The following is a 14,011-nucleotide window of genomic DNA, read 5'->3' as shown; positions in this document are numbered from 1 at the left end:
GGAACACTGCTGGGTTCTGGAAAGGGACATCTTGGATATGGTGTGACTATCATCATCACGTCTCTGAGCAGAGAGGGCCGTCAGGAGTCAGCCATAGGGGAGGGGGTCCTGTTACAATGCGCACCCGACCGTGCCAGCCTCTGGGGTTCAGGCGTTCTAACTCTCTGAAATATGGATAGCTGGCATGGCCCCTTTAAAGACTCAGCCCAACCCTGCTAATATGGTGGCCATATTTGGACACCAGGATTTTAATATTTTATGAACACCTGAACTGAGTTTCAGTGCTGAATCATCAGCTCAACTTCGGATTCTCGCCGAGTGTTGAGTTTAGAACCCCATCTTCATTTCAGTCTCGTATTGTGTCTCGATTCTAGTCTCTGATACTCCAGCACTTGGGTCCCATCCATCCTCACCTAAGTCTCTCGTCACAGTAAATTACAAGAAGTATATATGAAAAATTAAATTGATTAAGTAGTGCAAAAAGAGAGCAGAAATAGTGAGGTGGTGTTCATGGGTTCACTGTCCACTCAGAAATCTAATAGCAGAGGGAAAGAAGCTGATCCTGAAATGTTGGCTATGTGTCTTCAGTCTCCTGTGCCTTCTCCTTGATAGCAGCAATGAAAAGAGAGCTGTCTTTTTTATATAATCGTTTCCCTTTACTTAATCTCTCATCCTAGAGAGAAATCCAAAAAATAATAGAAATGCACATCAGATCTCACTTCTTTTACAGATGCAACTCAAGTTTTCATTGGACTGCCTGGGTGTTCTTTATGGGTGGATCCAGCAAGTGCACCTTGAGAGGTTACTTGATTCTAGAGCCATCACTGTTGAGCCTGGTAGCTCATCTGCTGGTCAAGAACTTGTCACCATAGCAATCAGTAACAGAGAGCACAATTTTGACTTCAGGTTGCTTCTCTTAAATGTTGTTTCTTCGTTCTCTGAGACAATGTTTGTGGAAAGTAGTAAATGCATTTCTTTGTGACATCCCTCTGGAATCCGATTTCTAAATGAACATTAAACTACCTCACCTTTTAAATATTATTTCTGTTTTTACATTATTTTTAATTTAACTGTTTAATATACTTACTGAAATTCAGTTTTTGGATTGAATCTAGCTGAAATACATTCTAAATCCTTCATGGTTAATTCCATATTCACCATGCAGACACTCTCCCTGTGTACTTAGGTTCTAGTTTTTCAACATTTTTGTGTCTGGCTTGCCATTGCACAGTACCACTACTTCATAGAACTATGCACTCCGACCAATTCCATTCCGCTGACTAATTATTATGTTTTTCCAGAAGGTATGGTTTGTTTCCTTTTCTAGCGAGTTTGTCACAGAGCTGCACACCACATAAACAGAATGGATTCACAAATTTTTCTCAAGCACCAAGGAATAGGGGATATAATGATGGGAACTGCTGGAGAAGAATGAGTCAGTAACAAACCACTCATACACTCAAGTTCAAGTTGCAGGCTTACAAACCCAGGGTAGAAATGCCATGAAAAGTAGCTTTATAAAGCAGCAGTTCCATACATTACATTTCATATCATCTTGTCAGTCACAGCAAGATACATACTCTCAGTTGCCATTTTATTAGGGGCATCAATGCAAGTATCTAATCAGCCAATCATGTGGCAGCAGCTCAATGCATAAAAGCATGCAGACATGGTCAAGAGGTTCAGTTGTTCTTCATAACATCAATATGGAGAAGAAATGTGATTGAAGTGACTTTGACCGTGGGATGATTGTTAGTGTCAGACAGGGTGGATAAGTATCTCAGAGAGTGTTAATCGCTTGGGATTTTCATGCACAACAATCTCTAGAGTTTACAGAAAATGGTATGAACCACCCTCCCCCCCAAAAAAACGTAGTAGGTGGCAATTCTGTAATTCTGTGGGTGAAAATGCCTTGTTAATGAGAGAGGTCAGAAGAGAATGGCCAGACTGGTTCAAGCTGACAGGAAGATGACAGTAACTCGATGTTCCTTTGGGATCAATAAAGTATCTATCTATTACAACAGTGGTGTGCAGAAGAGCATTTCTGAATGCAGAATGTATCAAGCCTTGCAGTGGATTTGCAATTGCAGCACAAGACCACTTTTATTAGGTACAGGAGGTACCACTGAATGTAGACATAATGCATAGATGTACTTATATAGACACATAGAAGTAATTATATAGATGTAATTAGATAAATTTAAAAAAGGTTCAGAGGAATGTAAATTAATAACCTCAAAGATGAAATTCACCACTGCCTCCAATAGACCGGCACAGTCTTTGACCATCTGTTTAGGACCTCAGAATAGGATTAAGTTTATGACACTAGAGATCTGTAGCCTTAAGAGACATGGATGTACTGCAACAGGCAAATCAAAGCAGGAAGAGGTACCACCAATACTAACTCCAGAAAATGCTCCAAATCCATGAACAAGAAGCAAAACAGCTTCAGCATCCTTGCAAAGGTCAACTTGCCCAGCAAGGAGGTGTGAATTATATTTCTGGTCTGTGCCTACCTGACACCAGATTTCAAGGCAGCCAAACTACTCCATGTATAGCACACACTAAATGCTGGAGGAACTCAGCAAGTCAGGCAGCATCTACGGAGAGGGATAAACGGTTGAAGTTTCATGCCGAGACCTTTCATCAGCATTCATGTCTATCACAGCAAGAGACAGATAAACTGATTCAACAATGATCTACAAAGGTTCCTTGCAAACCCTATACCAGGTTGTTAGCCTTTCTGGCTCATGACTGCTCAGAATATGGAAGGGCCATTCAGGACGACACCGAGAATTTCGAGCCTCATCAGCAGGAGCACAAGGGGGCCAATGAAAATGGCAGAAAGAGCACACAGTCTCAAACACAGCACTGCATTCACTCGCTCGCTTTATCGGTCTTCTCCTGATCCTTTGTGGCGTAGAGTGCAGGTCTGGTATTAGTTTCATCAGTTAATTCAGACCATGCGGAGTATTTTGGAGTACCACGAACCTGGAATGAAAAGGCCATCTGCGGTTCCGAGGGTCGATGTAAGACAAGCCTAGAATGCAGACTCCACAACCCCAACAACACTACTACTGTATCAATTCCCGTGAATCACCTATGTACGGACACTTCTGTGCCTAGCGTTATTTTATGGACATACAATCAATCTAAGTATATAAAGCTATCTTAATTGTGTTGTTTTATTATTGTGTTCTTTATCTTTTGCGATTTTTGTGGAACATGTATTCGGAGTAACAAATATTTCGCTCTCCTTCGTTTTACGGGATAGGACATTAAATGACCTTAATTCTTGACATTCGGAGGAAAGTGATTTTATAGAAACCCCCAATTATTTAATGAAATAATCCTAAACTTACTACACAAACAACATCTCATAAATACAAATTAAAATAAAAAGATCTCTTTGGAGTAGACGATTGCATGTTTTTTGTACTTCTAAAAGAGGTCCGCTGAGAAGCATTACAGTGAACTCCGAGTTATCCGCTGCATTGGCGGACTTGTAGTCCGACTGCGAGGCGGCGTGGCCACCGCCGACAGCTTCTCCGAACGGAGGACTACAATTCCTACAACACCCCGCGACAGCTAGTGGAGGAGGGTAGGGAACCGAGCAGAGGCCGGGTCAGCTGGTTGGAGGCGAGGTCGCTGCGTTAATGCAAGGCGGGAAATGAAGGTTAAAGTCGTCAGCTGAAGAAAGGAGGAAGAAAAAGAGGAATTAAAATACACCGCAGTGGCCTGTGGTTTTCGGAGGAGAGATGGCGGCGTCCGGCCTTTGCAGGACACGGAAGCCATGAAGCGGCGCAAGTCCCTGGCTCCCGGCAGAGGGTGAGGACGGGCGGAGGCCCTGTGGGCGGCCGTAGTTTGCATGCTGGCCTGGATTGGGTCGCCGCGAGGAAGGTGGGGGTGTTATCCAGAGCAGAGTGCGTCCCACCGCTCCCCGCCTGACTCCGGCCTTCCCTCCCTCCTCCTGGCACGCCAACTGCACCCCTGCCCGGTTACTGCTCCATACTTCCTCCTCCGGGAACCCGGGGCACCGCCGCCTCCGTCCCACATGCTTGAATCCCCACTCCGGTCTCCTTGGCGACCAGGCCGGCGTATCCCCCTCATTCTCACCCTCACCTTGACGACCAGTACTTAACCCCTGAACCCCCCCATGACCAAATGCGTGTCACACTCCCCGTCTCCTTGACGACCAGTATTTAACCTCTCACCCCCCCCAAATCTGTTTGTGTGAGTCCCCAATTTTTGTTTTGACAGTCAGTTCTGTGTCTTTCCCTCTCCCAGTTTTGTTTTGCCAGTCAGGTGCATGACACCCCCCCCCCCCCCCGCCACCACCAGTCGTGTTGCCCCCATTCTCAATTCTACAACTGGTTTTGTCCATCCATTCCCCCGCTCCCCCATCTCCTCGACAGCCGGGAGTGGCTGCACCCCTTTCCCCACATGTCCTTGATGACCTGACGTGTCCCTAACCCTTGATAACAACGTGTCGCTTGATGACGGTCATTTTGCCTCGCCCTACCCATCTCTTCATGTTGCGGCCCTGATCTCCCTGACAATATCCTTTGACAGCTGTTGTGTTCACCCCCCCCCCCAACCCTTAATGGCTGCTTATACCCTCACCGCCCGCCCCACCTTATTGATAACTGGTTGAGTACCTGTCCATCTCCTTGACAGCCAGGAGTGCGTTTAACCCTGATCTCCCATCTCCTTTGTGATCAGGGATGTGACCCACCTAACCCCTAACTTCCCGGAGCCCTTGGCCCCCTGTGAGCCGTTTGAGATAGAAAATAAAGGGCCTTCCGGCCCACCCTCCTCAATACCAGTCCCACTTCATCTCTCAACGAATCAGTGGTCCATCCTACCACCTAGTTCACTGCTCCCACTCCAACTTTATCTGTTTTTAGCATCTCTCCTTGGAGCATGTTTTATCATCTCTTGTTTTTCTCCCTTGTTTTAACTGCTCTTTCATCTTCTCTGATCTTCTCACATTTCTCTTTATTGCTGCCCGTGATCCTTATTGACTTCCCTGCAACCAAAACCTGTTGCTATCACCAGCAGCTCACCGGACGCTCCCAGTCATTGTCATCTGTTTCCTTCGGAGTCGGTTTTGTTACGGTTGGCCTCTACTCTCGATGCAAACTGCGATAGAGAATATGTAAATACGCTGTTGCCACAACACTTGTTGTGATTGGCTGACACTGAGCCCTAGGGGCTGAGCTGATGTCTAACATTTCTGACTCGGGCATTTGCAGCAACGCTTCAGAATGACAACTGTTAGCACCATTGAAGGAATTGAGGTTTAATTTTGTCTCTCTAGCAATAAGCAACCTTTGCATAGAGTGTTCTTAATTGTAATTTGGTGTTGTGGGTTTCTGGTTGCCTCATTTTATTTAAAATTGTATAGTTTGCTTAAATTATTGTTAATGTACTTAATGGCATTGTATTTGACCAACAGTAATCTCTCAAAACCTTGCAGAGTTTTTTGGTAAAGCTTTATTCAGTTTTATTTTTGTTTTGTGTATGTCTTATCAAATTACTTAGCAAGGAAGAGACACAATAAGTGTCTGCAAAGGATATTACCAAAGCTGTTATGCTTTAGAGTTCTGCCTTTGTGAACAGGAAGCATGAGTATGTGTGCCTTTAATCCTGTGTCGTGAGTGGATTTGGTTTGATTTTTGCCTAAACACTTCCTGTTGTTTTAAAGGCAACAACGTGTGTGCACATTATTAGACACCTTTTTCCTGTGAAGACTGAATGATTGTGTATTTCATAATCTGATTACTTTTACATTTTATGAGGGGTTTATTAGCTATAACAAGATGCAGTAAGTGTTTTGAAGCATTATGTTTATCATGTCAGAGTTAAGTAGATGTGAATTTCCAGAAGCAATTAGTAGTTTCTCAGTTTTCCAAACTTGTACTTTTCCTTTCCCTGTGCAAAATGGGTACAAGCTAATTATCATGTATTAGAAGGTGTAGTTTAGTGCAGAGTCTATATAAAAAGTAAAATGAAGCAGAGCAGAAAAGCCAGCATGTTAATTATCTCAGCAAGTCAGCTGCCATCTCTGTATCATGGTGCCCCTGTACCTTGTTTTTCGAACATTGGAACTGGGAGTTGTCCAGTTCGGAATCCAGATAACATTTATTATCATTGACTTTGATCTGAAATTTGTTGCTTTGCAGGAGCAACAGTGCAGTGTAAAGACATAAAGTGACTCTAAATAAATAGTGCAGAAAAGGTTCCTGGATAGTTGAACATTGTGATGGTAGAAGCTTTTCCTGTATTGTTAACTGTGGAAATAGTAGAAATAAAAAGAATTCTAGATGGTTAGGGTCCTTAATTATGGATGCCACCATTTTGCAGCAAAGCCTGTTTAAGATGTCATCATTGGTGGGGAGGCTTGTGCCCATGTGATGGCTAAATCCGCAATTCTTTGCAACCTCTTACACTCCTGCTTACTATGCAACCGCTCAGAATGCTCTTCACTGGGCAGTTCTAGAAATTTTCAAAAGTTTTCAGTGACATACCAACTCTCAAATTCCTAATGAAGTAGAGCTGGTGGTAGGATACAACAGCAGGATAAGAACCTGTCTTTGACTAGTGGTATGTGTTCTCAAGCTTTTGTATTTGCCTAATTGAAGGGAGCAGAGACATGAAGACCGTGTGAGGCGGGTCCTTGATTATGCTGCCTGCTTTCCCGTGACAGCAGGAAATGTAAACATTTGTAAGAGTCTTTTTAAAAATGCAAACACGAGGAAATCTGCAGAGGCTGGAAATTCAAACAACACACACAAAATGCTGCTGTGTTCCACCAGCATTTTGTGTGTGTTGTAGGAGTCTTTGTTGGCATACCAAATCTCCTCAAACTTCTGAAGTAGTAGAGGCACTAGCATGCCTTCTTTGTGAATGCATTTGGAGTTCTGAGCCTTTGACACTTCTGCATTCACTAAAAACATGGTTGATCTCTACCTTGGTCAGGTATTCAGAATTCTTGATATTTGGCTTGAATGAATGGTGAGGGGAAACATCCTCCCTGCATCTACAAAATGTTGGAGGAAGCCAAGTAGCATCTATGGTGCGAATAAACAGTGGATATTTTGGTCTATCATCTGCTCCCTTCCTTTCAAGTCCCGTTTTCTGCCCCCTTTGCAGCCTGCCTGAAATGTGGACTGTTTATTCCCCTTCATGGATGCTGCCTGGCTTGCTGAGTTCCTGCACTATTTTGTGTGTGTTGCTAAAGATTTCCAGCATCCACAGAATCTCTTAGTTTATGATTCCCTGTGTCTAGCCTGTCAGGCCCTAGAAGAAAACTCTATTTTGAGAAGTCAATGACCAGGCTGCCCCACAATACCTTCTTTTATAGAGAGTTCATTTTCCTTTTCATCCTGCCACTGCACAAAGCATTTCAAAGGGTTGGAGCCAAAGGTCACGGTTGCAAGGAGCAATGGAACATGCTGGAAATACTCAGTGGTGAGGCAGCATCCTTGTCAAACAAAACAGATTTTAGGTCAATAACCAATCATCAGCAATTTTTGCATTCAATACTGCAGTGAGAAATTTCTTCACTCAGTAAATTTTGAGAATTTTCTAAATTAACTGGCTGTGGAGGCTTTGTAATTGAGTTGATCTCAGATCAGATCTTTTGGATATTGAGAGAAATGATGGATGTGTAGCTCTCATTAAGCAGAGCTCAGCGAAAAGATCAACCAAGGTCTGAATGAAATAACTCTAGAGAGCCATCCTGTTATTTCCTATTTTATTATAATGAGCCAGTGCAGAATAGTCCTTTCCAGCTGTTCTAGCCACTACCCAGTAATCCCCGATTTAACCCTGGCCCAATCACAGGACAATTTATGAAGACCAATGAACCCACCAACTGGTCCATCATTGGATTGTTCTGTGGAAACTGACGCACCTGGAGGAAACCCACGTGGTTATGGGGAGAATGTTAAAAACTCCTTGCAGACTGTGGTGCGGTGTTCTAATAGATGTGGAAATTGATACTACTTTTTAGGGTTGGTTGTGATTTCATTAAATTGTGCAGCAGTTTTAAGGGGCTGAATCAGGAAAGGGGTACAGGAGCCTTGAGTCCCACACTGCTAGGTTCAGGAACAGTTATTACCTGGCAAATATCAGCCTCCTGAACCAGCGTGGATAACTTCACTCAATATTGAACTGATTTTACAACCTACGGACTTACCTCCAAGGACTTTTCAGCTTATATTCTAAGTTTTTATTTGCTTATTTATCCAGTGTTTGCGCAAAGTGTCTTCTGCACATTAGTTGTCCATCAGCTTTTGTGTGTAGTTTTTCATTGATTGGATTGTATTTCTTAGTTCTTCTTTGAATGCCTGCAAGAAATAAATTACAGGGTAATATAAGGTGATGCATACTGACTTTGATAATTTACTTTGAATGGCCTAGTCATACTAATTGATGTAGCCTATTCTTACTGAAATATTTCCATAGCAGTTTTTGTCGAGTTCTTTTACTTCCTTAACTTTTCTTTAAATGTTTAGTTGCCATTGCTGGCATTTTAGAAAACTGAAATGATGCAGGTATTTCAAGAATCCCCCTAATGCCTGTTTTGATTTTTGCATTAGGTAAATCGGCTTGCACCTTTTCATGACTATGACATGGTTTGAGAGTCTGTGCTGTTAATTCAAATCTACAATCATTTAATTTACATTTGGGGGGATGGGGGTTGCTTTTGGTATGAAATTCACATTTTTAGAGGTTGCATGTAATTTATTGATGCTTTGTTTTTGCCATTTGCTGTATTTGTAGGGAGGTTCCAGCACAATATTTAATGTTTGCTACCAATCCATTTTCCTGCTGTTACATAGTACCAGTAATCCTTTCTATTGCTGCCACCAAATTTCCCTTTAAAATGACATGCAAACTCTGCTTCACCAGAGTCCATAGTTCGTTAATGCGAAGTTGCTGTTCAAGTCACATGTTTTGTGCAAATATTTCTTCTAGAATCTTAATTCTTAAGTAGTAACCTTAAATTTCCCTTGCTGATGACCGGCTGTAATTTGGTGTTACTGTTTTATGGTATAGAAATATTTGGTCTGAAAAGCCTATGTTAGAGTATCCTCTTGTCCTGCTGAACTTAAAAAGAAGAAACACTGTTAATATTCAGCAGATAAGACAGAGGGAATCTATTTTATACTGTTTCTACTCCAATGCCTTTCTCCACTCATCATTTTTCTCTTTCTGGATTTTACTCCTGCATTTTTAATCTATTTTTAATTTTAACTTGTGATTCCCTATTGGATTTCTGTGTAACTCTGATCTCTAGCAGTCCCAGTTCCCTTGTTTTGCAAGTGAAATCATCCCTGTGCCTATACTGTCCTAATCTTGACTGCCTGCCCTTGTGTATTTTACAGAGGAGAAGGTGCGTGGGAAGTGAAAAGTCTGAAGGTAGATTAGTCACTTGGACCAGATGGACCACACCCCATGTTTGGACATGGCAGATCTCACTTCAGAATAATGTCATTGAATATTCCTTGCCTTTCTCAGAGAAATCACATCATAGTCTTCCTGAAGATGGGAATATTTTATGTATGTGTGAAGCATTCCCGCATTAGTACAGTGATGTGCTTGCCTAAATCTAATCTCTGGAGTGAAAGTCGAACATATGTCCTTCTGATACTGTCCCATGTGCTGCCATTGAAGCTGTAGCAATTTAGGATTTAATTACATAGCTGTTAAGTGTTTTTTTTCTGTGCAATGCTCATTTGGCAATCAGTTATAAAATTAATACCTTAAACTGACTTTCAGTACCTTCTAGTTTACTTTCATTAACTATGCGTGTATGCAGGTGCCAGGCACAAGGGTGTTCTCTGACTGGGATTTGTAGCCGTGCCTAACTTACCCGTTTTCTAAATGTTCTTTCAAAATGATTCGAGTGATACCATTTTGATTTCCCCAGTAATGCTTTGGTTTAGCTTGTATAGTGGTTGGTGACATTGTACTTTGGAGTCCGTGCAATTTCATGTATCCCTGAGGCCATGTACAGTCAGTAGTGCCTTTATTTAATGCAGTTGACGTTAGGGACTTGCTGCTTTGTTGAGCAAGTCAGGGACTTTTGATATTTTCTTGATAGCTTTGGGATACTGATTCATTCATTGCTGCTCCGGTGCCTTGATAAAGTATTCAGTCCCCACGACTATTTTCACACTTTACTGACTCATTTTCTAAATTAAAATATATTGAAGGAAGAAGGAGAGGGGGATAAATACCCCCTCTCTCTGTAAGGTCCTACAGTATGGTAGATTTTCAACAGACCAAACCAAAATGAAGACAAAAGTGCACACTGGACAAGTGAGGGAAATGGTAATAGGGAAACCCAAGTCCTGGGAAGGGTACAAGACCATCTCAAAGACACTGAACATACTTCGGTAGTCAGTGCAATGCATCGGGAAAAAGTGGAAAAGATATGAAACCACAGCCACACTGCCTAGATCAGGCTACCCCTCTAAACTTAGTTGCAGGAGAAGAATGGCACTTGTAAGGAGAGGCCCCTGTGATGCCAGCAGTCACCCTGAGTGAGCTGCAGAAGTCAGTGGCTGCAATTGGAAATGAAGTTCACGACTTCACAGTCTTTAAGGCTTTGCACAAAAAGGGTGTTTATGGAAGAGTGGCAAGGAAGAAGCCCTGGCTAAAAAAAGTATATCCTTGCCTGTAAAGACTTTGCGAAGCATCACCTTAAAGATACTATAAAGATGTGAAAGAAGGTCTTGTAATCGGATGAGACTTGGCCTCAACACTAAGCTGTTCACAGTACAGTATTGATGTGATCTAATACTGCACATCAGCCAGGTAGGTAATCCAGCAGTAGGGTCAGGATAGATGGGAAGGTGAATGCTGCTAAATATAGAGAGATCCTGGACAAAAACCTGCTAGCCTCTGCCAGAAAGCATAAGCTGGGGAGGAAGTTCGTCTTTCAGCAAGACAGTGTCTCAAAGCACACTGCCAGAGCAACAATGGAGTGGATTAGTCAGATTCCTGAGCTTAGCCTGACTGAACAACTCTGGCAAGAGTTCAAGATTGCTGTCCTCCATCACCTCTTCCCCCCCCCCCCCCCCCCCAACTAAGCCAGCACAACTTGAGAACTGGGCACACTTTGCTCCATCACATTGTGCTCAGCTAATAGAGACATCTAAAAAGACTACTGGCTATAATAGCTGTAAGAGGTAGTTCAATTAAGTACTGAGTAAAGGGAGATAATACTTTTAAACTGCTGACATTACAGTCTTCGAATATTTACTTTTTCATTCTTTGCAATTTTCCCTGTTGTTTGGGCTCTATGGGGGGGGGGGGAGGAGCATGTGATCCCTAAATAAAAAATCTCAATTAAATTGAACAAAATCCCTGTTATACTCATTTATGTAGGATGAAGGGATGGGGTTGATTACTTTTACAAAGCGCTGTATTTTTTTAAGAATTCACTTCAATGCTAGCTTTAGGATTCAGGAATAGTTATTACCCTTCAACCATCAGGCTCTTAAACCAGCACTGATAACTTCAGTTTCTTCAACAGTGAACCGTTTCCATAATCTATGAACTTGCTTTCAAGGATTCTGCAACTCGTATTTGTTTGCTTGTTGATTTATTTGTCTTCTGCACATTGGCTATCACAGTTTTTGTGTGTAGTTTTTTCATTGATTCTATTCTATTTCTACTGTGAATGCCTGTAAGAAAATGAATCTGAGTAGTATCAAGCTCTAGTTCAAGTTCAGTTTATTGTCCTTCAACCGTACACATTTATATTGCTTGTTCCTGCACAACACAGTACATGTAACTCACACACATAACACATACAGTAATACAACCAGAAATGCATTAATGAATAATAAGGTGCATTTATGACACAAGTTTAAAAAGTAAACATAATAACACTACTGTTGCTTCATCTGTGATGAGACCTTAATAGTGGCAAGGGATTGCAAGTCATCTTATGCTTGGGGGAAAAAGCTGTTTCCCATCTTAACAGTTCTTGTCTTAATCCCTGGTCCCTCCTGACGGATGGTAGAGGGTCAAGGAGATTGTTGGATGAATGCTAAGGGCCCTGCATGTACAGCATTCTGAATAAATATCATGGATGGGTGAAGATGAATCTGATGATTCTCGCTACTGATGAGGAAGAGTGGGATAACCTTAAAAGCATAGTTACTTTTCCATAAAGATGGCTTGAGGAATATGTTTTGAAGTTAAAAGTAAATTTGTTATCAAAGTACTGACAAATGACCAGTGTGAAAAAGAAGACAAACTGTGCAAATAAACAAACAATGCTGAGAACGTAAGTTGTAGAGTCCTTGAAAGTGAGACTGCAGGTTGTGGCATCAGTCAGGAGCCGAGGTGAGTGAAGTTATCCACCCTCTGTCCACTGAGAACTTGAAGGGCAAGATCTCTGGGGTGGGTTCAGAGGCCTGGACTATTGGTTACTGGTATATTATTGTCTCATACAGTGATAAGTTTTTCTTGCATACTGTTGATACAGATCAATTCATCAGGTAGTACGGTGGGGGGGGGGGGGGAGAACAATCCAGAATAGTGTTACAAAGACAGTGTAATGTAGGTGCAAGATCTTAATTTGGTAGGTTGTGAGGTCAAAGAGTGCATCATATCGTCCTAAAGGACCATTCAATATTAATAAGAGCAGGATGGAAGCTTTCCTGGAACCTACTTTCAGGCTTTTGTATTTTCTGCTCAATTGGTGGGGGGAAGAATTAAGAATATTAAAGATCAGTGATAGACTTCTGCAGGACTGGCATCTTTTTCACGTTGATATTGAAACCTATGAAGGTGGTTTTTAAAAATATTTCTTGGCTGTTCCTAATCTCCCTTCATAAGGTGGTGAGCTGTTGCCTTGAATTACTGCAGCCTGTATTGTGAAGTGCCAGTGTTAATGATTATTTATGGAGCTATGAAATTATATGAACATAGTATAAATTCAAGTGAACAAGTCTGCAATTCTTAATGTAAAATGCAAGCAGTAATCAGATTGAAGTTAAGAGGGTAACTTTTCAAACAGCATTGTGTGCAGAGCAGAGACTTTGCCAAGTGAAGTGACTTCGAAATAGATGTTCTTAACTGGATCAACTATTTGTTTAAGACAGTGGGGCCTGTATCAAACCAGGCAACATGAACTCGGTCACAGTGGTGCAGGTAACTTAGCACAAGGAAACTGGCAGACCAGATTGATATTGTCAGTTAGCACACCAAACATGATTGTAGGTACAGTTGATCAAACACTTATTTGTGTAATCTGAATCAGCTCTGACAACATTAATTTTGGATGTTTGTGATCTGTGCTCCAGAAGCTTTTGAGGCTATCTTTGTGAATTGCTGTGTCCCAGCAAAAGTGTTTGAATATTCAAAAGTGTCTTCCACTGTAGATAATGTAATTGAAAAGAAGCATTGTCAACACAAAGTATTAGAGTAAATGTTATTGCAACTGTTGAAACTGTGTTGAATCACCTACTGTTACCTTTGATCTTAAGATATAAAAAATATGATGTAATTTGAGCTTGGGGGGACTCCACAGTGGGGGGGGGGGGGAAGAGGGTCTCCAGGAGAATGTCTTCTTGTCATCATGAATGAAGACCTTTATATCACCAGCTTCAATGTCTGTCTAGAGATAGAGATCATAGTCACAGTGGCTTATTAGGTAGGAATTTCCAGATTTTTAATGAAGGAGTAGTGATATTCATCCAACGTGGAGGCATGGAGTTACACAGCTTAGAAACAGCTATTCAGTTTTTGTGTGATTTGGGTGACAGAGGTGTGTTTTGGAGGCCCTGTAGCAACCAACTGGCTGGTTGCTCAATGCCACTTATGGATAGTTCAAAGTAAATTTATTACTAGATTATATTTTACTATATACTCAAGATTCATTTTCTTGCAGGCATTCAGAGGAAAATGTATAAAAGACAATAGAATTTATGAGAAAAATATACATGAGAAAGACTGCCAAACAGCCAATGTGAAAAAGACAGTT

At 41.7% G+C, this 14,011-nt stretch overlaps 1 protein-coding gene across 7 annotated transcripts in view; it reads left to right on the top strand.

Moving 5' to 3' along the window:
* Positions 1-3,592: 3,592 nt before the first annotated feature.
* Positions 3,593-14,011, top strand: part of slf2 (SMC5-SMC6 complex localization factor 2) — an 84,794-nt gene continuing 74,375 nt past the window's right edge. For 5 of the 7 annotated variants that reach the window (XM_073026898.1, XM_073026899.1, XM_073026904.1 and 2 more), the window contains exon 1: positions 3,593-3,828. In XM_073026898.1, the coding sequence (XP_072882999.1) occupies positions 3,794-3,828 (35 nt within the window). In that variant the 5' untranslated portion in view covers positions 3,593-3,793. Of the gene's footprint in view, positions 3,829-3,853; positions 3,901-5,255; positions 5,301-14,011 lie in introns of those variants that run through there. The other 2 variants (XM_073026900.1, XM_073026901.1) reach the window with 2 other exon arrangements.

Source organism: Hemitrygon akajei, chromosome 23 (genome assembly GCF_048418815.1).
Source record: "Hemitrygon akajei chromosome 23, sHemAka1.3, whole genome shotgun sequence".
Taxonomy (NCBI): domain Eukaryota; kingdom Metazoa; phylum Chordata; class Chondrichthyes; order Myliobatiformes; family Dasyatidae; genus Hemitrygon; species Hemitrygon akajei.
Note: the sequence above shows the minus strand (reverse complement) of the source record. Positions and strands in the feature narration are given on the sequence as shown.